Source organism: Pholcus phalangioides, unplaced genomic scaffold, assembly GCF_987345545.1.
Source record: "Pholcus phalangioides strain wild (caught in Gottingen) unplaced genomic scaffold, Ppha-v1.0 ptg000027l_1, whole genome shotgun sequence".
Taxonomy (NCBI): domain Eukaryota; kingdom Metazoa; phylum Arthropoda; class Arachnida; order Araneae; family Pholcidae; genus Pholcus; species Pholcus phalangioides.
Genome location: NW_028301617.1, coordinates 2,164,130 through 2,186,515, shown reverse-complemented (window position 1 = coordinate 2,186,515; position 22,386 = coordinate 2,164,130). Strand labels below are relative to the sequence as shown.

The following is a 22,386-nucleotide window of genomic DNA, read 5'->3' as shown; positions in this document are numbered from 1 at the left end:
TATAAAGGGCAACATGACGAAGAAACATTGTTTTGTAACCAAAATATGCAGGATGTTTGTGACCATGTAGGATGACCAGAACGTGCATTCAAAAAGTTGTTGATGTCGACAAAAAGCATTGTGCATGGCCCTCACATTTGGCAGTTTGGGGCGTCTCAGGCTGTAATCTGTGGTGGCACCTCCCCCCTCCCTGCCCACAAATCAGAATATCAATGGGGCTCCCTCTATGGTGAATTTATAGTGCGGAAAAACAAAAAAATGGTAAGAATTGTCCCGGGGCCCCTATGCTGGAGCCCTGCCTTGGGGGAGGGCCCATGGCACTGTGGGACAGTTTTCCAAGCTTTTCGTACCATTTGTCTAACTCTGATGAAGTTTTAAGGTGGTCATTGTTCATGCCAGGTATTTTTAGTGCACATGCTCAAAATTTGGGCAGATTGGACCAAAATTTTAGGTTTGTATGCAGAACACACACACAGAAAAAAAAAACCATTTTATACATGTAAGTGAATTGATTGAATGTAAACTGTCCAACTTTACTATTACGCAGGTGTCATAGAAATCATGAAAGGTCTTGAAAGCAATACATCGGTCACTTCATTGATACTGAAGGTAAGTCACTGAGATATCGCTGCAGGTAAAAAAAACTGATAAATAGGTGTAAGTTATGGGCAATGCAATGTTCAAAATGGTTGCCTAGTCAGGGATGGCTTAAGCAAGGGATGTGATGCACCTGGGCAACTGGTTAGAAGGGGCAGCAGCCTATGCTTTTGTTTAGACACATAATTTTTTAAAATTTTTGAATAATAAAAATTCATGAGACACCAGACGCTCAGAGAAGCATTTATAGCTTCCTGTGTGGAGCTTCACAAATTTTGCCACCATTCTTCCATCCCAGTAGAATTTTCTTGACTATTCTTTTCTCAAATTTGCCACCCTGTGCCTGCCCAAGCCCTATAAAAAGGGTCTATTGTATGAATTGCTTGCCATTTTGACCATTAGGACAGCTTCCCAGAATCCTCCGTGATATAAAAGTTCAATTAGGTGTTTGTTCCGACTCATTTTATACTGTAGTACATTTCATGTGCATTTTCTTTTGTTTTCAGGGTAATAGTATAAAAGGGGAATCGGCAGAGGCGATTGGAAAGTTGTTGCGTCATAACACCCACATCGAAAAGTAATTTTCAGTTGGATAAAGTGATCTGTTGCCATTCACTCCTGTTTTGTAGTTTTCATATTTAGAAACGTAAAATACCTCCCTGTATATTGTTATATAGAGATCTGATGAATATTTTGTTTATAGGCTGAGATTAGAATGGAATTCCATGGGTCTACTTCCCGGACAGTTCTACACCTTCTGCCAAGCACTCTCCGTCAACAGTACCCTCAAGGTATCTTACGTATTTGTACTGTGGGTGATTACGGGGGGCAATTACGCAAGAGGTTGCTAGAATATAAGATGATATAAAGATTAAGATAACATTAACTTATAATATAAAGATAACTTGTGCTTTTATAATGAAATTCAGACACACACAATTAATGCAGTAAAAGTCTGTTATAATGAGAGCTAAGAAAAAAAATCATTGTGTTGTGATGGACTTCTCGTTATAAGCGAACATCAATTTTGTGCTCTGTTAGGTTACATATAAATTGTTGACAATTGCTGCTTCATCTGCATTAAAACATTTTTTTAGATAATTTCGTCCGTGAAAAAACAGAACTTCAATCAGGAAATTGAATTTCGGCGATTCTTGTGAATGTTTTTTTTACAAAATTGCGCATTTCCACAGTGTTTTAGCTGACCGACCGAGCGATTGAATCAATTTTATTCACTGATTTGTTTAATTTTCGCCATGGAAAAATATGCGAACTTGGCAATGACCCTGTATCATGGCCGACTTCGGCTGATCACACCCTTCCCCCCCCCCCCCCAGCCATTTCATGAACTGGCTAGCCAAAGCCTGGCGTTCTGACATTGGTCAATTTACAAGCAAATTGACTAATTCGCAAACTGGCTGATTTCAGGCTTTGGCCATAGCATATATGCATGACTTACATCATTGTCTTATATATTTTGGATGCTCCAACCTTTTCTTACCTTTATATTTTAGAATCTGCATTTTCAAAATTTGTTTATCATGTGAGATGATGACCATTTTGTCTTAATTCCCCCCACCCGGAATTTTCTTTAGGTTTTACTCCTCGCTGCAGTCTTATGTGTTTTTTTCTCTTTTACCAGGAGTTAGATTTGAGAAACAATCAGCTGAATCACGATTGTGCTGTGTCACTTTGTGAAGCTTTGAAGAGGAACACTAGCCTAGAATACTTAGGTAAAATTAGACCTGTTGTTTTTTTTTAAGGAAGAAAATATTGATTTGCAATTTTTTTTCTTCATTATACACGCAAGATGTTCGGGAAGATACAGTTGCTAGTATTTATTCAAAACATTTTTGCGTGACAAAAAATCTGCCACAAATTGTTCACTAGTTCATGCGTCATTTTTTGACATGATTGTCCCTGCAATTCCCATACCTTAAATTTAATTGAATAACTTATTGATACCTAGGTAAAATTTCTGGACTTTTTTCTGCAAGTTCAACAATTATGGTAAATGTTCCCACACCTACAGAGTTATTTTTGACAATGGCGTTACAAATACAGAATTACAAAAAATCGAAAGGTAATCTGCGCACTCTGGCAAATTTTGAACTTTTAAAAGCAGATAATCAATAGATTTAGAACTAAAAATTACGCCATGAAATAAACTACTTTTACACCTTCACCTTTTAAATAAGAAGTTGGCTTAATTTATTTAGGCGACAGTTTATATTTACAAGTAAGTTTGAAATTTTTTTCTTTGAATTCAGGACTTCAATGGAACAACTTGGGCTTACTTGGTGGAAGAGCTATCTTGAATCTGCTGACACAGAACAAGAAATTAATCAGAGTCCTCGTGGAAGGCAATAACATTCCTCTAGAGATCGAAAACGGGATAGGTTAGTGCAGAGATTTCTTGCCGTTTATTCCTGGTTAACACTTCAACTTCTTTAACACTATGTTTTACATTCTGTTTCTCACTATGAAGAGAATACAGTAGGCAGTGTTTATTAAAATCTCTGGTAATGTTATGATTTGGGTATTGCTATCACTTACGCTACATATGAAACAGACAAATAACATAACACAGGAAATATTCCTGTCATAATTTTATCAGAACTTTGGTTTATGTTATCTTTTTTCCTTGTCAGAAGTAATTTTTTTTCGGATATTTTGAAGCTATGTTTGAAGCAGACTCATTTTTTCCCTATAAGTTATCGTTATCAACCTGCAAGACTGGGAGGTAAGAAGGCTCTCTTATTCACAAAAATTTCTGTACTCAGTTCCCAATGTCTTAATTGGAATTGCAAGCATGCTTGCCCAGTATGCAAGAGGCCTGGATTCGAGTCCCGGCAGAGACGTGATGACTTTTCTTTCCGAGCTCACCTCAGCTTAATATCCGGAAAATAACTGTTTCCTTGATATCTCTGGCTGAGAAAGAAGCCATCTATATCTATCTACTGTGTGTTTAAGCATCATAGAGCTTTTTTCTCAAAGTATGAAATATATCCGGAAGCATGCTTTAATCCTTTAAAATGTCATAAGAAAAAAAATAACAAAAGGTTTAAGGATAGTAAACTTGTATTTTTCATGTATAAATGAAATAAACGGTTGTACAAAATCAATTCCAGGGCAAAAAATATGCCATGCCTGTAGAGACAGTGAATATAAACAACAATAAATTAAATGAAGAAACTGAATACTGTGAAGAGATGAACAGTGATAGTAATGTAGAGAAGTAACTTGGAAAAATGTCAATTATTAAACAAGAAGCACTTAAAGAAATAAATTCATCTCTACAGAACATAGAAGAGTCACCAATTAAACTTCATACGGTAGCTCCACAGTGCAAGTCAAACAATGCCAAAAGAAAAGTTGCATCTGCTTACAACACTTTAAAATCAAATGTTTGTAAAGTTTTTGAAGAATTACCATAAAATGAATCTCAAAGCACACTTACCATAATGAAGATATTAAACAGAAAGAAAATATGAATATTTTGATAAAGTTAATTAGAAATAAGACTCAATTTACCCATCACAACAGGGGCAAATTTTAACTCTGGCCCCTGCTTTAAGAAATGGGAACAAGGAAAAAAAAAAAAGAGTTCAATGTCACTGAATATGCCGTGAGAAAAACAGGAGAGCTTTTGTAAATGAAAAAGCAAAGGTGAGCCATTGTGTTTTTATTATAAAAAGAATCAAAAATTAAATTTCAACGATTTTTTTGCAATCTAATTTTTTAATGCAAAGGTTTAAATTTTTTTTCCTAGTCATAATCTACATTTTTTTGTGAGCATTTTAGTGAAAATTTCATTTGAATATATTGAAAATCTGCAAAGTTATGATATATTTTCACAAATAATATTGCTTGAATGGGGTTAGCCTAAGAGACGTCATTCGTGAGGTTAGAAAACATTTTTTTTCTCAAAATGTTTTTGAGATATGTACATGAAACTTTGCATGGTCAACAAGCATGGTAGAAGCAATAAATAAAAAATAATAATTGGAATCTGGGATGATGGGTTGCATTTCAGTATCTAGTTGAATGATTTGAAATCGGAACGATCCAATCTTATTTCGATGAATTTTGTGTTGCGAGCCAGAATAAACATATTAACGGTCAAAAAACCATTATTTTTTTTCCCCAGTATTTTACTTCATATATTTAGGAGAAATTTAAAATAAAAGTTGTTTTGGTAACTGCTGTGCCTCTGGTCTAAAAATACGTTTGAAAAATTGTATTTTTTCTAACGAAAAATCCCACAAAAACAAAGTTTACATAATTTTTTTACATGTAAATTTCAAATGTAAGTGTATGAATTATTTTTATTCATATTCTGTATGTTTTTGTGAACACTTTAGTGAAAATTTCACTTGAATATATTGAAAATTGAAAAAGTTATGATTTATTTTCTCAAACAATGCTGCTTAAAAATTGAGCCTCGGAAATGTCATCTGCATCAGTTTTTGATAAATTTCAACATTTTTTTTCTCAAAAAGTTTTATAGATATGCACATAATATTTCATACGGTTAATAAGGATGGTAAATGCAACAAATAAAAAAAAAATCATTGAAATCGGAGACTATGGGTGTCATTTTGACATTTTGCCGGGTGATTTGAAATGGAATGACCCTGTTCTAAAAATTTCTGAGTCTAATATGATCATTTTAATTGCAGTGTAGTGTATAAGTTTTCTTCGTATGTTTGTGCGTCTGACCATTTTTCTCCCCAAGTATCTGTAATAGTTAAGGATAATGTAGAAAACACCTAGGGCGTTTTCTTCCTTTAAATTTTTGCTGTTGATATCTTCATCACATTCCTCAAAAAAGTACTGTCTTCGCTCATAATATTATGAAAGGGAGTGGTGCAGTTGACTTCTACCACTAAACCACACATGCACCTTGCCCATACTCCTCTGCAAAACTTCTAACGACTAGGCACACGTTGAATATGCTTGTATGTGTAGTGCACTTGAAGTGAAGTTTGTTTTTGTGTAATGCTTGTTATATATATACAGTCGAATCCCGTTTTAACGAATACCGTTATGGTGAAAATCTCATTTTAACGAACAGTTTTCTAATCCATCTAATAAGTATACATAGGAACAATGCAAAAAATCTGAAATTCCTTTATAACAAAATTTCGTTATAACAAAGTGTTTTCTCCGGTTTCTTGGAGTTCGTTATAACGGGATTCCACTGTATATATATTTGTAGTGCCGCCATCTGACATCAGTTTTTTTAGCTATGAGTGAATAATTGTATCGTTGTAGAGGCCTATTGCTCTCTTCTGTGGCGAGACTTTTTAATGGGGAGTTGACTTTTTCACTGTGGGCTATGGAAAGGGGTGTGCAAAAATCAAGCAGCACACCATCTTAGTTGCAGTCGTGGTTAAAATGACACCATCAGGGGTTTGTCCAGCCGAACTTTCGGTCTGTAAAGCAGACCCTTCTCAAAAATCTGTATTCTGAGAAAAGACCCTTCACCCATTTACAAAATACAAACTAACAAAATCATAAACTTGGCATTTCATTTCTGATGAATCAACTATATTGTGTCACTTTCTACAAAACTACTTACTTTTCACAAAAAATTAAAGACGAGTTTAACAAGAATAAAGAAAATTTTCACAAAAACAGGACCCTAGAAAATAGTCTGGACAGACCCCTGACCATATTTGAGTATATTAAGTGACTTATCTTTGATTCTTTGTATGAATTAATATTTATTAAGCTTATATCTTATTTATTTTGCATCAGAAACGGCTGTAGGAAATAATGCAGAAAGACAACTGATAATGTATGAGAAAGCAGAGGAAGCTCGCCTCTTGGCTTTGAAGTTAACTGAGACGGAAAATGTGAAAAATGAGCAAGTGAGTTCTCTCCTAAGATGACCAATTTATGCTATTTTTTGCTGCACATATATACATACAACATGTTGTAATATTTGCCCATGTTTATGCTTTGGAACAGTTTACGAGCATCATTTGTTCCGTAAACATGCTCATATTCTAAAAATTTTGTATATTAAAGCGAATAAATCCCCATAAGAAATAAAAGAAAGACAAACGATTCATTTCTCAACTCTCTCTCTCCAACCAGTCACGATTCTTTCCAAAGATGAAGTTCAAGTTGGTTCATTTTATGTTATTGCATTTTTACTTATTGTACATTGGAAACTAGGCAAATTGCTCACCGAGGGGACAGAAGAAGGGATGCCCATAAAAAATATAGATGTCAAATGTAACTAAAATACAGCAACCCAATACCAAAGCAGTGAAACCCTATTACTTTACTTTCTGACTGAAAATTAAATGATGTAGAATGATGCAATAAACCACACATCACTTCTGAAAATTCCGCTCTATATGGTGCTATTAAGCAGATAAGCAAGCATTGACTCCAAGGCTGGGCAAATCATCTCTTGCCCGACATGCCCCCGGGGCATGTAAAAATTCTTACCGGGCATTCATTTTTTCCAACCCCATGCAAGTAAAAAAAAACCATTTTCAGTGTTTTGATTATATGCAGGGATGCAAGATCAGTCATTTTACGACTCACTAAAACAACTGCATGGGTACATAATCAGGTGAATATGGGGCTCTTATGGCATATAAATGGATTGTGTTCAGAAAGCTTACTGGGGATGGGGAAGCAAGAGTAATATATGACATATGTAAAAAATGGGCACGTTATTTCAGCCCTTTTCAATTGAGGTATGTTACAATAATGGGCTGAAAAGAAAGAGGCTTGAACAAGGACTTTCTGGACATGCTGTATAATTTGCTGTTTCAAGGGTTTTTGATGGTACTTCATAAATAATTGTTATTTAGGAGCTACTAGTGTTATTCTTTTTTAATTAAATGTACTATTATTTTATCACTAATGATGCTACTAGTTATTCTTATTAATTTAATGAATGCATTTTGATCTATTTTATTTTTATGACCCTTAATATTTTGTGACCTGGAGCTGCTTTCGTCCTTTGCACCTGTCCAAATCCTGTCCTGAAACGTAAATTGGTTATGATTCTGTGAGCAAAATGAACTGTAACTCACCGACTTCTTTTCAGACACCAACAGCATGAAAAATTATAATTGACTCATCTTAGATTTTCAGTAGGTACCCTCACTAATTTTTATGAGGATTGATAGTCCAAAAATTGGCAAACATTTGACCCTAAATCTAAAAACAATTTCTGACAAAAGAGTAAGAAAAATATAACATTGGGGAAACACTCTCTCTGTTGGGTGTCATCATATCAACAGTCACATTAGTGATAAGGCAGATTCAGATGATGATTTATATTAACAATTTTGTGTGTTCATTATGATTTTTTAAAGAAGATTTATGTGAATAACTATTACATGAAGCTATTTTGTGCGTTCTTTTTGACAATGAGAAATGATTTTTACAATGAAATAAGTAAATCCTGTAATATTTAGTATTTTTTGGGCATTTGAAATATCTATTCAGGCATGTATTATTTGAAGTCACAAACCCAACTTGGCACATAAATTTTTGGAGATTGTTCCAGCCCTGATTGACTCATTTGTGGGATACTATGGAATTTTGTCTTCTTTTCGGACAAGCTTTTTATATGTCAACAGCTAGTCTTCCAAAGACTTTTCTGCATCATTATATTACCATAAAAGATTCTAGTAATGAAATACAGTCGAGCAGATTGTTTTGGATCACTCTTGGGCGAGCAAAAATATAACCTAATAAAAAGAGAAAGCCATGACCCCTAGTTATTTCCTCTGTCCCATTGACGCATTCTTGCGCATAAAACTGACTTTTGGTTATTCAAAAATGAGTTTAGTCTGAGAAATTTATTAATTGTAGCTAATTACATTAATTTGTATTATTTACTTTTTTGTTACACACACACGTTACCCTTCCAACACAAGATCATGGTGTTTCACAAAAGCCTGAAGATAGGGTCATTTTAACTGCAGTAGCCTTTTATGGTTTTGTGCTAAAAACTACACAGTAACCATAATAAAAAATGGTTCAGGCCATCAAAATGTATTGAAAGGAATAAAAATTATATTTATTTGCCGAACAGGGGTTCAATTTTCCAGGTTGAATGGGCCACACTTGCCGGGTCCTCTTAACACATGCATTCAACTGGGTATGGCCTGGAAAGCCGTATAGTGGCCTCGTTTTAATTAGACTAAAATTAAAGAAAAAAATGTTTAAAACTAATAGGAGTTACAAAGATTCTAAAATTTTAGGGATCAACAATTACACTTTGGAAATGGAGGTGGGGGGGGGGGGGGAATGTATGAACATAAAACTTTGGGTCTCTGTTGCAGGGCTTCTTTCTATCTTAGGGCTGGGCCCCGTGCTGAAGACCTGTTAGCTTACCTTATAGTGGGGGGCACATACTCTGTCTAATGTTGGGGAAACCACCAATAATTGAGCATTGAGCTTATTGTGTACACTGTATGAAGAATTTAGATTTCTACGAAAATTTTTGAAGGCATACTTTCATAAAAGTGACCCTCCTTAAGCAGAATCTGAAGACACATTATCAGGAGAATAACATAAGAATGTGCGCGCCATAGAAGACAATTAGGATTTTTAAGAAGTGACCCAGTAAGCAGAGTGATGTGTTATCAGAGTGACCCGCTAATGAAGTTTGACTGTTTGACTGACTAATGAAGTTGACAGTAAATTGTTTTATGATTTACTGATTCAGTCAAAATAATTTATATGTATTCTGATATCAACATTCATCTCTGTTTCGAAAGGTCAAGATCTTGATTGAAGCGCTGAAAAAGAAAGAAGAGGAAAATTCTTTAATCAAAAAGTAAGCTTTGCTTTGTGTAAATTTATTAACAATACAAACTTATCCAGCTCTGCATGATAATCTAAAAAAAGGGGGAATGTAAGGGCAGCTGAGTGGCTATTACACTGACCTCGTGTTTAACAGTTCCTGGGTTTGAATTGTTGCTGACTTGCCAACATAGCCATCATGTATTGTGAAGACTTGGTAGAAAACCACTGAAGAGTTGCTGTTTTTGTAACTAACTTTTATTTCTCAGAATGACACATAATTAACGTGGTTATAAAATAAGAAAGCAACCATAGAAATTTTAAAACTCACTCTGTGGTGTCTAGTGACTTTGTGGTGGTTTTTCTGTTTCCAGACTCTTGTCTCGTCCCCATGATCACGGGATCCACTTGAGGTCATTGACCCAAACTTTTGTAGAGGAAGGCAATGCATGACATGCCACAGATTATTCACTTGATTTTTTTTTTCTTTCCGAGCACAACTCAGGTCTATCGCCATGGGCAATTTACTACCTAGTGAGTTGTGCTGGAAGCGTAAGTGTGTGTACCTAACAGTCTGAGTGCGTATCCAGTGTTGTGTATGATTTTTCAGTGCTGCCATCTATATCTCAGAAGTGAAGTGAGTGATGTGTAGTGACTGAATATTTGTACTGTTTGTAGGACTGTTGCTCTCTGTGACGAGACTTTTTACCGTGGAGATCGGCTCGCATTTGCGCCTCGAAGTTGGGAACCACAGAAAACCAACTTCAGCCGACCACCACTGTGGCGACGGTGGGGCTCGAACCCGGGTCCCTGCGATGCGAGTCTGTCACTATGACCACTCGACCACCACAGCGGCTATTCACTTGATTGTTGAGTTAGCTGATTGTGGGGGGGGGGGGCAGAAGGCTAGCAGGGATTTCTCGACAACGTTGAGTCAAAAACCCTGATGGAATTGATATTAGCCCTAAACCCAGTCCTCGACTTGTGCGGATAATTTCGACGAAGTCCGGTGGGCTCTGCTCAGTCAAAGCCACTTATCTTCACCTCCACGTCGGGGCCCCCTGGGATCTTGTATGCTAAAGCAACGAGACTCGAATAAAGAAAGTGGTAGCTTCTTCCTTGTGCGATCAGAAGAACTGGAGGAACTCCGTGGGGGATGGAATGGGGGTATCAGAGGATGTCTGCAGTAGAGGGTACAGGTGAAAAACTGGGTTTAGCGTTTCCTGGGCCGCCAGGTAGTACAGGGGCCCGAACCCTGTCTAGCCAACAGGGAGGCTGCCCTATCAACTGGTGTATAATCCCGCTCGTCCTGTATTTCCAGGTGGCACCTGGGTGGGGTAATGCTCGACAATGCGGGGGGCTCTCCCGAGGTCACTGCTGCATGAAGGAATCTGGGGTTAGCTCTAGGAAATCTCCCTCTGAGGAAACCCAGAGATACTGGTCGCACATTCTCTCTACAAACAGACCATGAATTTGGAAAACAAAGGAAAAAGAGAAAAAAACGCTGGATGCCAATCCCCAAAGCATCTAACCCCTGCACCAGGAGGAGAGGTGGAAACGAGAGCCGAAGCACGTGCGGAAACACCCGTAGAAGCACAAGCAGAAGCCAAGAACCCTGAATAGAGGGAAATCAACTTCTCTCGGCCGACGAGAAGAAGAAAACCAAAAAGAAAAGCCAAAGAGAAAGGTGTAACCTGGAAAAAGCTCTGGCAAATGTGACCTTGGCAGAGGATGATGCAAGGAATGAGGAGATGGCCGTCACACCCGGACCCTCAGGTATTGCATCGGGCACTGTCAAGGCCTCACAGACAAAGGGGGGCCATTCCTTGCAAGCGTGGAAGGGTCCCTGGCGACACGCCAGAATCAAAATTCAAGAAGCCTTGCAAGGACTCTTCCTACAGCAGGGCTACAAAGAAAGGCATCACCCTCAGGGTCCAGGCTAAGGATCCAGAAAGGAAACTGACTCCAGCTGATGTGTCTCACATTACCAACTTGGTGGAGGACACTGGGGGTATTTACCCTCACGTTGATCGAACCATCTTTGGGGAGGAAGGCCTTCACGTTATATGCAGAGACCAGACCACCCTGGAGTGGTTGAAAACTGTAATCAACGGTTTACTACCTCCACCAAACGTTGATGGCCACACCGGGTACCTTGCCCTAGGACCTGGTGATAGACCACCAGTGAAAAAATTCTTCGTCTGGATTCCTGGAAACAGGGATCCTAACAAATCCCTTAAACTACTTAGTAAATGCAATGAAGATTTGGTGCCTGGACAACTTCACCTGCGAGCTGTCATCCCGGGAAATAGGGGTAATACCCTAGTAATTGGGGTGGAGCAAGCGATGGTGGAGTGGCTTGCCACCAGATCTTTTACCGTGCATTGTGGATGAGTGCTGTCATATTCAGGGAGCCATCTCGACAGCACAGGCCAACAATTTCTACTCAGCGGCCTGAGAAGCCAACAACTCCGCAGGCAGAAGGACGGTCAGCACCCGCTGATGAAGCGGGGTCTACCTCCAGACCCTTAGATGCAAATAAGGACAATGACCCAGAGATGGAAGTGGCGTTGGACCTGGAGTATAACACCGGGTCCAACTCTGATCTATCTTAGGACATCTCTGCAACCTCCTTGGTTAAACCTATACACCGAGTGGTATTATTTTACCCACTGATAAGTAAATTTTGTAACATACTTTGCCAATGTTATTTAGGCAGATAAATTTACAGCATAGCAAGGCTGCATCCTACAACCTTGCAGCTTCCTTCCGCAACCATAATCATTTTGTAGCTCTGATTCAAGAACCATGGGTCAGAAATGGGATGATTATGGGCCGTCTACCCAACTCCCAACTCTTCGTTAAGAAAGGAACGGGGTTTCATCCAAGAGCATGTGTGTACCTAGCCAAAAGTATCCATGCCTGGGCACTGCCACAATTCACATCAGAAGACGTTGTTGCAGTTCTGATAAAGGTAAGGGACTAAACAAGAATCACCCTATTATGATCTGCTCAGTCTATATGGCCTATGATCTCAAAATTCCGCAAATGTTCTGTGAACTGGTGGAATACTGCAAACATCACAATATAAGTATGATATTTGGATGTGATGCCAATGCTCACCACACGGCGTGGGGCAGCTCAGACATAAATCAAAGAGGAGAAACATTGCTAGAGCTCCTCATGAAAACAAATCTGGTTTGGGCTAACCAAGGGCACACACCAACTTTCCATACACGTAATCGGGAAGAAGTTATTGATTTGACCCTGGTCTCAATAGATATTGCAAACACGATCAAGAGATGGAGGGTCAGCGATGAACCCTCCTTATCTGATCATAGGTACATAAACTTCTACTACGAAGCAACATTTACTCCCACTTTTTTTCCGAATTTTAAGAACACAAACTGGGATCTTTTAAAAAGAAACCTGGAAAGCCAGCTCAACACTCTCGCCAACCCTGGTGACGAGATCTTAACAGTAGATGACTTGGACCACCATGCTGCCATTCTGACAGAGGTGATCAGGAACTCTGCAAATCAGGCGTGTCCACTCAAGCCTGACAAATCTAAAGTCTACTCAAAAAATTGGTGGACTAAAGATCCTGAACTCCTCCGTAAAGAAACGAGGAAGGCACACAGGAAGGCTGTTAGGACTAAACTTGAATCGAATTGGACTTACTATAAGGAAGTTCAAGAAAGAAATCAGAAAAGTGAAAAATAGTTCTTGGAAGAAGTTTTGCACAGAGATGAATTCATTGTCAGAAACTGCCAAGGTTACCAAATTGATCAAAAACAATTCCTATGATAAAATTAATGTTATAGAACGACCAGATGGTAACTATACTGCCAGTCCAGTGGAGACGCTGGAATGTCTTCTGGACTATCACCTAGGTGGACCAACGGAACCAGACTGTGGTGTACAGACTAGGCCCATCCTGGAACCAGTGGACACCTCAATAGCCAACATGATAGTTGAATATGACAAATGTACCGAAGCCTTGAGGGGATTTTCTTCCTTCAAGTCACCAGGCTTAGATGAAATATATCCTATCTTTTTACAAAAAGGATGGGAAGCTATAGGCATTGAGCTGATTCGCCTCTTCAAAGCTAGCTTAGCTTTGGGATATATACCCAAAGTATGGAAGAGCTCCAGAGGTGTCTTCCTACCAAAACCAGGAAAAGATACCTATTATAAGTCATCATCCTTCAGAATGATTACATTATCTTCTTTCCAGTTAAAGTTACTAGAAAAACTGATACTCTGGCATCTTCAAGATATTCCTCTCTTAATGGGTAAGATTAATGTGAACCAGCATGGTTTTAATACAGGGTTTTTCACTGACTCTGCTCTTCATCAACTGATTTGGGGAATTGAAAACACAATTATCAATGGACAATTTGCTGTTGGTATTTTTCTGGACATTGTTGGAGCCTTTCACAACGTTACTTTTGACTCTGTATGTAAGGCACTAATAGATTTTAACATTCCACCTATGTTAACTAGATGGATTGATCACATGCTCAGGAACCGAACAATCACTGCTTGTGTTCTTGATGCCCAAGCTGAAAGAGCTATCAGAAGAGGATGTCCGCAAGGAGGAATCCTTTCTCCCTTTCTATGGAACATGGTCTTCAGCTCCCTGATCTCTGACCTAATGAAAGGACCAGGATATACACAGGCATATGCAGATGACTTAGTCGTGCTCATTCAAGGGCATGATTTATCCACAATGAGGATTCTTGCTCAACAAATTTTAAACTCTGTCAGCAGATAGGGTGACAAACACCTATTAACATTTTTCCACGGAAAAAACCAGAATTGTGATTTTCACATGGAACAGAAAATGGGAAATTGGAAACTTAACCCTCAAGGGACAAGAATTAACCATATGTGACAGAGTGAAATACCTTGGATGTCATTTGGATTCTAAGCTCTCCTGGAAATCCCATATTCAAGAAAGAGCTAAATGGGCCACTAATATACTTATGCTGTGCAAAAGAATTATTAGCAAAACCTGGGGTTTAAACCCTAAACCCACTCAGTGGATTTATACTGCTATTGCGCGCCTAATGCTGAGCTTTGGTTGTGTGGTATGGCAGCAAGCGTTATCAAAGACCTCTTATGAAACTGTCTTACAAAAAGTGCAAAGACTAGCTTGCATTCTTATTACGGGAGCCTTACCCAGCTCTCCCTCCATCGCCCTTGAAGCTACTATTAAGATACCACCTCTGAGATGATACCTACAAGGAGAAGCATTTAAAACTATGTATAGGATGGAAAGAAATGGTACATAGTGCAATCGACCTTATATGGGGTACAAACCTTCTTTCAAGAATCATCTTGACAGCTGTCTACTGGGAAAAGTGGAGATCCCTTTCTACTAATGCCAAAAGACTCCTGTTCCAAAACAAAAAATTTTACTAAAAGCTTCACTATCCACATACTCAGGAGAAATGAAGTTGCTCACATAATTGATAACATCTCAACAGGAGTTATTGAGTGTTACACCGATGGCTCTAGGATTACTGATACTGGGGCTGGAGCAATTTTCCTCATCTTTGGAGTGGATCACGACTACCATAAGATACATTTGTATCTAGGCAAAATGTCCACAGTCTTTAAGCTGAAGTATTAGCAATAGCCATACTGGCTGAAAGTCTGATTACCAAAGGGTATCATGGCAAGCAAATTGTTATCTTCTCTGACAGCCAAGCAGCACTATTGGCTCTTGACAACTTCCTCAAGTTTCAACTGTGTGTAAAATACTGCACTGACATGCTGAATAACTTGGCAGCATTGAGCAACATCATCAACCTTTACAGGGTTCCTGGTCATGCAAATTTCCAGGGAAATGAACTCGCAGACCAGATAGCTAAAGAGGCAGTGAACATGAAGCTATCTGGACCTGAACCTTTCTATCCTGTTTCGATGTCAACCATCAAAGGAGATGTCAAACAATGGATAGAAGACAAACACATGCGGCAATGGATAGAAAACAAACACATGCGGCAATGGAACTCAAGACAGGACTGCAGACAGGCCAAGCTGGCCTTGGGAACCCATCCGAATATTGCCAAAAAACTTATCTCATTGAACAGGAAACAAATTCGACAGGTTATACAGATCATCACTGATCATGCTAACCTAGCGAAACACCTACACAACTGTGGCTATACAGATTCACCTATTTGTCCTGCGTGTGGAGAAGAAGACGAAACTCCACTCCACTATGTGGGACGATGTCCCGCCTTCTCTATCCCGAGAAGGAACTACTTCGGTGATCATCAGGTGACACTAAGTGAAGTTGTTAATGCTTCCAGCATTTACAACCTGGTAAATTTTCTCAGTTACACTAAACACCTAAATTCATGGTGAGTTTCAATTCTACTTTAACTTGAACTTTCATGCATTACTATTTAATAACTTCATGTTGAGTTCTCAGCCATATCTCTGAGACCTTCTCTGCTCCTTTTCTAAAAGGGCACCGCAGACAGGAGCAGCCTCAAATTTTCTGATATGGCTTTACCGGTTGCGGTTTTCCATAATCTCCCATATACAGAGATTCAATATAATGTGGTAACAGGTACCATAACTTTCGTCCCCGGAGCAGCCACCAAACTCTGGGAACTTCCACAGAATAATGTTTTTCTTCATTCTCACATGACCCACAACTCATGTTAAACCACTTGGTGTTAGAGCAATGGGCAAAATTTGCCTAGGCTTTTCCCTTATGGGACGCCAAATGATGATGATAGCTGACATGTGCTGTTCACATAGCTTCTCACAAAACAGTCTTATCACCTCTGTAAATAACTTTTGGTTTGAAAAATAAGCTTTGAATAATGTAGCAAAACTATTTCGAAAAAAAAAAAAAAAACACCATGTAAATATATGTACACTGTTACATGTGTTTTTCGACACTACTACTAAAGTCGATTCACTATGTCGACCAAGTCACTCACATTAAGAACTTCATATGAAAGTTTTTTAAAGTTTCTTGCACTTGCCTTAACTAAAGCGTGAATTATTTAAATTCCCACTATTGTTTTTTTTTTTCTTGGACGGGGGAGTGCAATGTGCTTTTAGAGGCATTGCTCTGCTTGCTTTTATCTGATGGAGCTCGACACTTTTAAGGTAATTAGGATAAAGTTCAGGAATATCTTCTTTGAAGATAGCAGTCAGAATGTGTTGATAATATTTATGTGGAATTCATTTTTGCATTTTTTAAAAACTTTTCTGACCCTTGATTTTCCGTTATAAGAGATGCATTTACTTCCGGAAAATTCAATTAATTTTCAAGTTTGTTCAATTCAAATTTTCACACTTTCATATGTTTAGCATGGCTTTATAAAATCTGAAGGAACCGAAAACGTCCTTTACTGCATCTAACAGTTTGATTGTATTATTTACCCCATAGCTTGTGTAATTAATCACTGCGATGCTGGCTGTGGAAGCCAATTTTCTTCCATTAATATGGTTTTTCCTCCAATAAAAAAAACTGTTGATTATGTATTAAATATTGGATCAATTATGATATTATGAATTTTACTCTTTAAGGAAGTGTGATGCTGAAATCAACGACCTGAAAATACAGCTTGCAGAGAAGTTGTCTTCTATAGAGAATCTGAAGTCAAAGTAAGTTGCAGTGTTGCTTGATTCACATTATTATTAACTGTAATTTATATGTACGTGTATCAGGATTTAGCGATTGGCACGGAATTAAATTTGTATTACCAGTTAATGAATTAAGGAAAGATGTTAAGTCATATTCTTTAGCCTAAGAGATACTCTTGTTTTATACTAAATTACTAATAAGCAGAGAAGGGTGGCCCCTGGCTAAAGCACGTGCCTCCCTAGAAAATTCTGTCATTAATTTAATTCTTCAAATATGATTTGATACCAACTCAATACCATTGAGTTGCTTTTAGTCAAATGAATTCGATAAGATTAGAAAAAGGAATTTTCAGAAGCGCTGATTTTAAATAAAATGTCCCCTGTATATGGTCACCTAATATGTTTCTAACTTCGTACCAAGGTTTGGCAGAGGTGCGTTCCATAATGTGTTGGCAAGAGAGAGGGCCTTGAAGAAGAAAGGGGGGAAAAACATGGAGAAGAAAGGGGTATGGCTATCACACAAGTTATAATGCTTCTACTGGCTGTGCGGGAAAAAAATGTCTGCAGATACTGATGCTGCCATTTACCTTCTAGTTTTTTGATGTAATCTTTTTTTAAATCTATATATATAAATCGATTGTCTGCATAGACATACACAGAATTTTCTCAAGGAGAGTTTTAAGTTTTTCTTTTAAAATAACACTATAATCTCATCTTGAACCCCCCCCCCCCCCCCAAGTGAACTAACGAATGAGTACATGGAATGTGCATGCATATGTTGTGAACCTTACATAATGTTTATTTCTCAGAAAGGTTTGATGTGTAGTAAAATAGTGCTGCCATCTGTCTTCTGAATCTGGAAGCAGGCAACTTGTCACCAAGGGCTACAAGAGGCTTATAGTGAATATGCATTACCTTACCGAACAGTAGCAAGGTGGGTAAGAGCTTTCAGAGAGGGACGTGAAAATGAGTCACACAAGCTTGTAGGCCCACTCTCCTTGCACCGTCCAGAGATTAAGCAGTGCCAACTGTGTTCAAGCCCTTCCACATCGCACATCACTATGAACACATTGTACGCAGCACTGATGGTTACAATGAAGTCCTGCAAAACTTAGAACATTGTACGTTTACTATATACATCTAGGAAAATAAAATAAACCTATGTATAAGCAGCAAAGCATGAGAAATTACCGTTTCTAATTATCATGTAATTTCTATCTCTTCCCCCCCCCCCCCCATCAACTTTTGAGAACCACTGCTCTGGTTATTTCATTGTGATTTAAAAGTTGGGTTTTTGCTAGAAAGCATTGTTTCTTGGATCAATGCTGAAATGTCTACAGCGGTAAACCAAACCTTTTGAAAGGGGTGGGGGTTCTATCATACCCTTTTGGGGAAACTGTGGTTTTATGCACTGCATGAGAGTAAACAAGAGAAGAATAAATTCTATAGAATCAATCCATCATATCATAAAATATAAAGGAATATAGACCTACTGATTTGAATGGTGTTGTCAACATTCTTTCCACTGATGAGTAGCATTTCACAGTTTAATCTGTGTTTGGAAAATACTAATTTTTTTCCCCCCAATCAAATTTCCAGACTTGAAGAGCTTGAAGCAATGCTGATGTCAGCAGAAAAAAAAGTGAAGATTCTTTCGTTATCCCAGTCGGAAATAGAGAAGGAAAATGTTGAAATGCGATCACAGCACAAAGTGCTGCTATCCAAGGAAAGAAATGTGAGTTATTTTTATGGGCATCTTTTTTCTGTCCACATCGGTGTGCACTGTCTCGGCTTTTGTGCTTGTATTTATTGATTTTTTTGCAATGTTTTTTGACCTTTTTAAACCCATGTGGTTCCCTTTGGAAAATATTTTCTTTTCAGGGGACCCTTGCCTTATCCAAGGGTCACTTTCTACTTATTGAATTTATTCTTTGAGTAAATTTACAGTAAAGATTTAAGTCAAAAAAGCAAAAGTTTTATGAACAAGCTCCACAGTCATGAGCTAGAGAGTTTATTGAGCTTGCTTCTTGAAGTGGAGCAGTATATGTAACCAGGGCTGTCTAAACATCATGGGTCCACAAACAAAGTGATGTTCTGTCCCCCCCCCCATACTTAGCTTCAAGTAACAGCTTAAATATCTGCATGTTCACTTTTGGAAATCATGGTGTCATATCTTTATATGTTGTCATGATAATAATTTCTTATGTCCTTACCTATGGACATGAGTCTCCCCCCTCTTTGCTGATTATGCATGGTTGGACCCATATATTAAAATGACTCTGATTCTATGGGCAGTTTTGTTGGATTCTGAAAATAATTTCCTTTCCCATTTAAAAGCTCAACTTCTCTTCATGTCTGGGGATTTTTTCCAAACCTGTCCTCACCATAACCATTTATCATTGCTCCCCTTTTACTTCATTTTCTCCCGTGGTCTCCTTGGAATATTCCAGGATCACAAGAGCCCTAGAAAGAAAGCCACTGATCTACTGCACTGAAATGTTATTCCCTCTGCTCTTGAAGTTTAAATGGTAACTTTTTTTTATGAACTGTGGAAATGTTTTCATTAAAAATAATTTTTTTTGCAATGTATTGTTTTGGATATTTTTCAGGAAAATGCAGAGAAAATAGCAGAATTGCAGAAAAGGATACACGAACAAAAAGATGAAATTTTCTCTTTGCATTCTGTGGTATTACTCTAATGTATTTTCTATAGTATATCATTCATTTATTCAGGTCTGCATAAATTGTGATTTCCAAGTGTACATCTGTATGTACATTTAATGAAAGCATCTGCATGTTTTAACCAGTCATAACATATTGCTCAGGAGTTTTTTCCCCACATTTCTTAGCAGCGCACAATAATCATATTTATTTTCACCAACACCTGTTTAATCTTGTAAATCAATCCTGATTCCAGCTCATGTGGGAGGTCGCGAAGTGAGGTGTGAGAATAGCACTGCATGATTTGATGAAATCATGTAAAATATTATTAAAAATCGTATGATAATATGTAAAGTTTTTGCATTGTCCCACATCATTAACAAAATGTGTGCGATGCGAGTAACAAAATGAGTAACAAAATAGTGCGTGATGTGAAACCCCACAAGACTTTGTGGGGTTTCACATCACACACTAGTATAGGGTTTTCCAAACTTTTTGCTGTAAAGGCTTTCTTGAATGTCCAAAATTCCCCGCCCCCCACATACCTTTTAAAAAAAATTAAGATAGTGCTTTTTTAAAAAAAGCTAATCGCTGTATAGCTTCATTCGCATATTTGAAAGGTGTTTGCTTTCGAAAAGGCTTTCCAGCGAGGTTCACTTCATGATTTAAAAAACCCCTGCACTAGCATATAGTATGAAACAAACACATGCTAAAAACCAAGTATGCTTATCTTAAAACTATGCAAATTTTATATCATGGATGCAAAAACTTTAAGGTCCATCCTACTAAGTAATATCATACATGCATGAAATAAAATTAGTCTGGCCTCATTATAGCCCCCCCCCCCCCCAGGGTTTAAGCTACGGTCACATTTTTATGCAAAATGGGAAAGAAAATCGTAGAATGCGAAAAAAAGTAGTAGCCACTTTCGCAAAAATACGTACAGGAGGTACGCAACGAGTAGACATCCAACCATCAATTATTACATTAGGGGTCATTCAAGTATTGCGTCAGCATCGGGAGGGGAGGAGTTTCGCATTTGCTGACTTTTGATGACAAGGGGGGGGGGGGGAGAGGGTTTGAAGGTTTCTTACGTCATCAACCACCCTTTTTGAAGATATGAAATATTCTAAGCTGCTGACTAAATTTTGCTGACAAGGGGGGGGGGGTCAAAAATGGCTAAAAAATCTGCCGACGTAATACTTGAATGGCCCCTTAGCATCGTAGCATTTTGCTAAAGCTTTTAGCCCCATTTTCGCTTTTTTGCGAAAGGAATTTTTTATCCAGCTTAAACCCTGCACCTTTGATGTTGCACCAAACCGGCTTAGCAACAGAAATCTTCAGTGAACAAATCTTCCATTTCCAGGCCTTATGTGTGTAAAACCATGATTCGATATAACGTCACACTCGTTATAAGGGTCAGAATTCTGCAAAATAAATGGTGGCTTTAAATTGGGGTTTGACTGTATATCAATCAGGTGTTTAATATAATCTACATAAATTTATTTAATTTTTCTTTAAGGTTGACAAATTCAGAAAGCAAGAAGCTGAGTATGAGGCTCAAACTGAAAGGATAAATTCTTCCGTGAAGAAATTGAAACAGCAAATAAAAAATTCGGAATCTCAATTTCATAGTAAGGATTTTTAGTGAATGCTAATTTTTGTTTATCATTGGGGGGAAACGTAGAAGTCTGATTGGAAAGTTCAAGTTCAATAATCTCTTTCAATTGCCAGTTATACCCACTCATTGTGATCAAAGATAGGGCTTGGTGCCAGGTCACCATGGCGACTAAAAAATTGGTGTTTATGCCTAGAATTTGTGTTAAATTTGAGTGTTAGGACTAGAAAAATTGACTGAATTTATGTTAGCTTGTTCATTAACATGGGTCACTAAATCCGTAGCGCTAGTAGATCTGTATCTTAAAGTATTGAAATATTTTTAGAGATGTCGCAAGTTTTGATACCTGTCCAATCCATGTTAGAATCTCAGAGGTATGACAGAAATTATGGCAAGATAACCTCTTCCTCCTAACCCGATCATGGCCCGCCACTCTATATCAATGAAGAGATATAAGTTAGGTGTTCGATTCCTTGAGCAACATCCAGAAAAGGTATGGGATCCGACTCCTCCAGCTCCTGTGACTTCAGTGCCCGTGCCCCCATTAAGGAGATCACAGTGTCTTCACCCTGACAGCGAGCTGGTGACTCTGTTTGCAAGCGAGGATCAGAATAAATCTGTTATCTAATGAAGCCTGAGGAAACTTTCAAGGTCTTCAACTGTGCTCAAGAGTGAATTAGGCTGCATGGATTGATCTGTCTGAGCGGAATGGGTTGCTCCGCCCTTTTGTCATACAGTCCTTGATCAATCAAACCTCTGATTGCAACCTTTTGCCATATGATTTTGTACAACTTTCTATAATTTTTTTATTATCTGTGCCTGTTGCACTTTGACTTTCACTTTCGATTTACATAATTTCAATTATGATGCACTATATGCAATCTTTGACGTATCAATAAATTCTGGTTTTGCTGGAGAGATGCCCTGGTCCTCACTTTCCTGCAGGAGCCAAAGTGCTTACCTTGCTTCTTGCGACAGAGTCTGGGTGTCTTGCAATCAGGGCCGTCATTTCAACTTCCCCCCCCCCCCCCAATGACGGGCCTGCTCGCAATTTCTCCAATTTAGTCGCGATTAAGACCTGGGCCATGGTAAAAAATGTCAGTGTATGT

General features: G+C 38.2%; 1 protein-coding gene across 1 annotated transcript in view; it reads left to right on the top strand.

Annotated features, from left to right (window-relative positions):
- The window catches only part of LOC149068042 (leucine-rich repeat-containing protein 45-like), a 39,439-nt gene that overhangs the window by 7,376 nt on the left and 9,677 nt on the right, over positions 1 to 22,386 (top strand). The window contains exons 3-13 of the mRNA XM_089251613.1: positions 548 to 609; positions 1,104 to 1,174; positions 1,301 to 1,388; positions 2,240 to 2,330; positions 2,868 to 2,996; positions 6,361 to 6,473; positions 9,357 to 9,415; positions 16,942 to 17,019; positions 18,598 to 18,733; positions 19,608 to 19,685; positions 21,182 to 21,293. Coding sequence (XP_089107739.1) covers positions 548 to 609; positions 1,104 to 1,174; positions 1,301 to 1,388; positions 2,240 to 2,330; positions 2,868 to 2,996; positions 6,361 to 6,473; positions 9,357 to 9,415; positions 16,942 to 17,019; positions 18,598 to 18,733; positions 19,608 to 19,685; positions 21,182 to 21,293 — 1,017 coding nt within the window. The remainder of the gene's footprint in view (positions 1 to 547; positions 610 to 1,103; positions 1,175 to 1,300; positions 1,389 to 2,239; positions 2,331 to 2,867; positions 2,997 to 6,360; positions 6,474 to 9,356; positions 9,416 to 16,941; positions 17,020 to 18,597; positions 18,734 to 19,607; positions 19,686 to 21,181; positions 21,294 to 22,386) is intronic.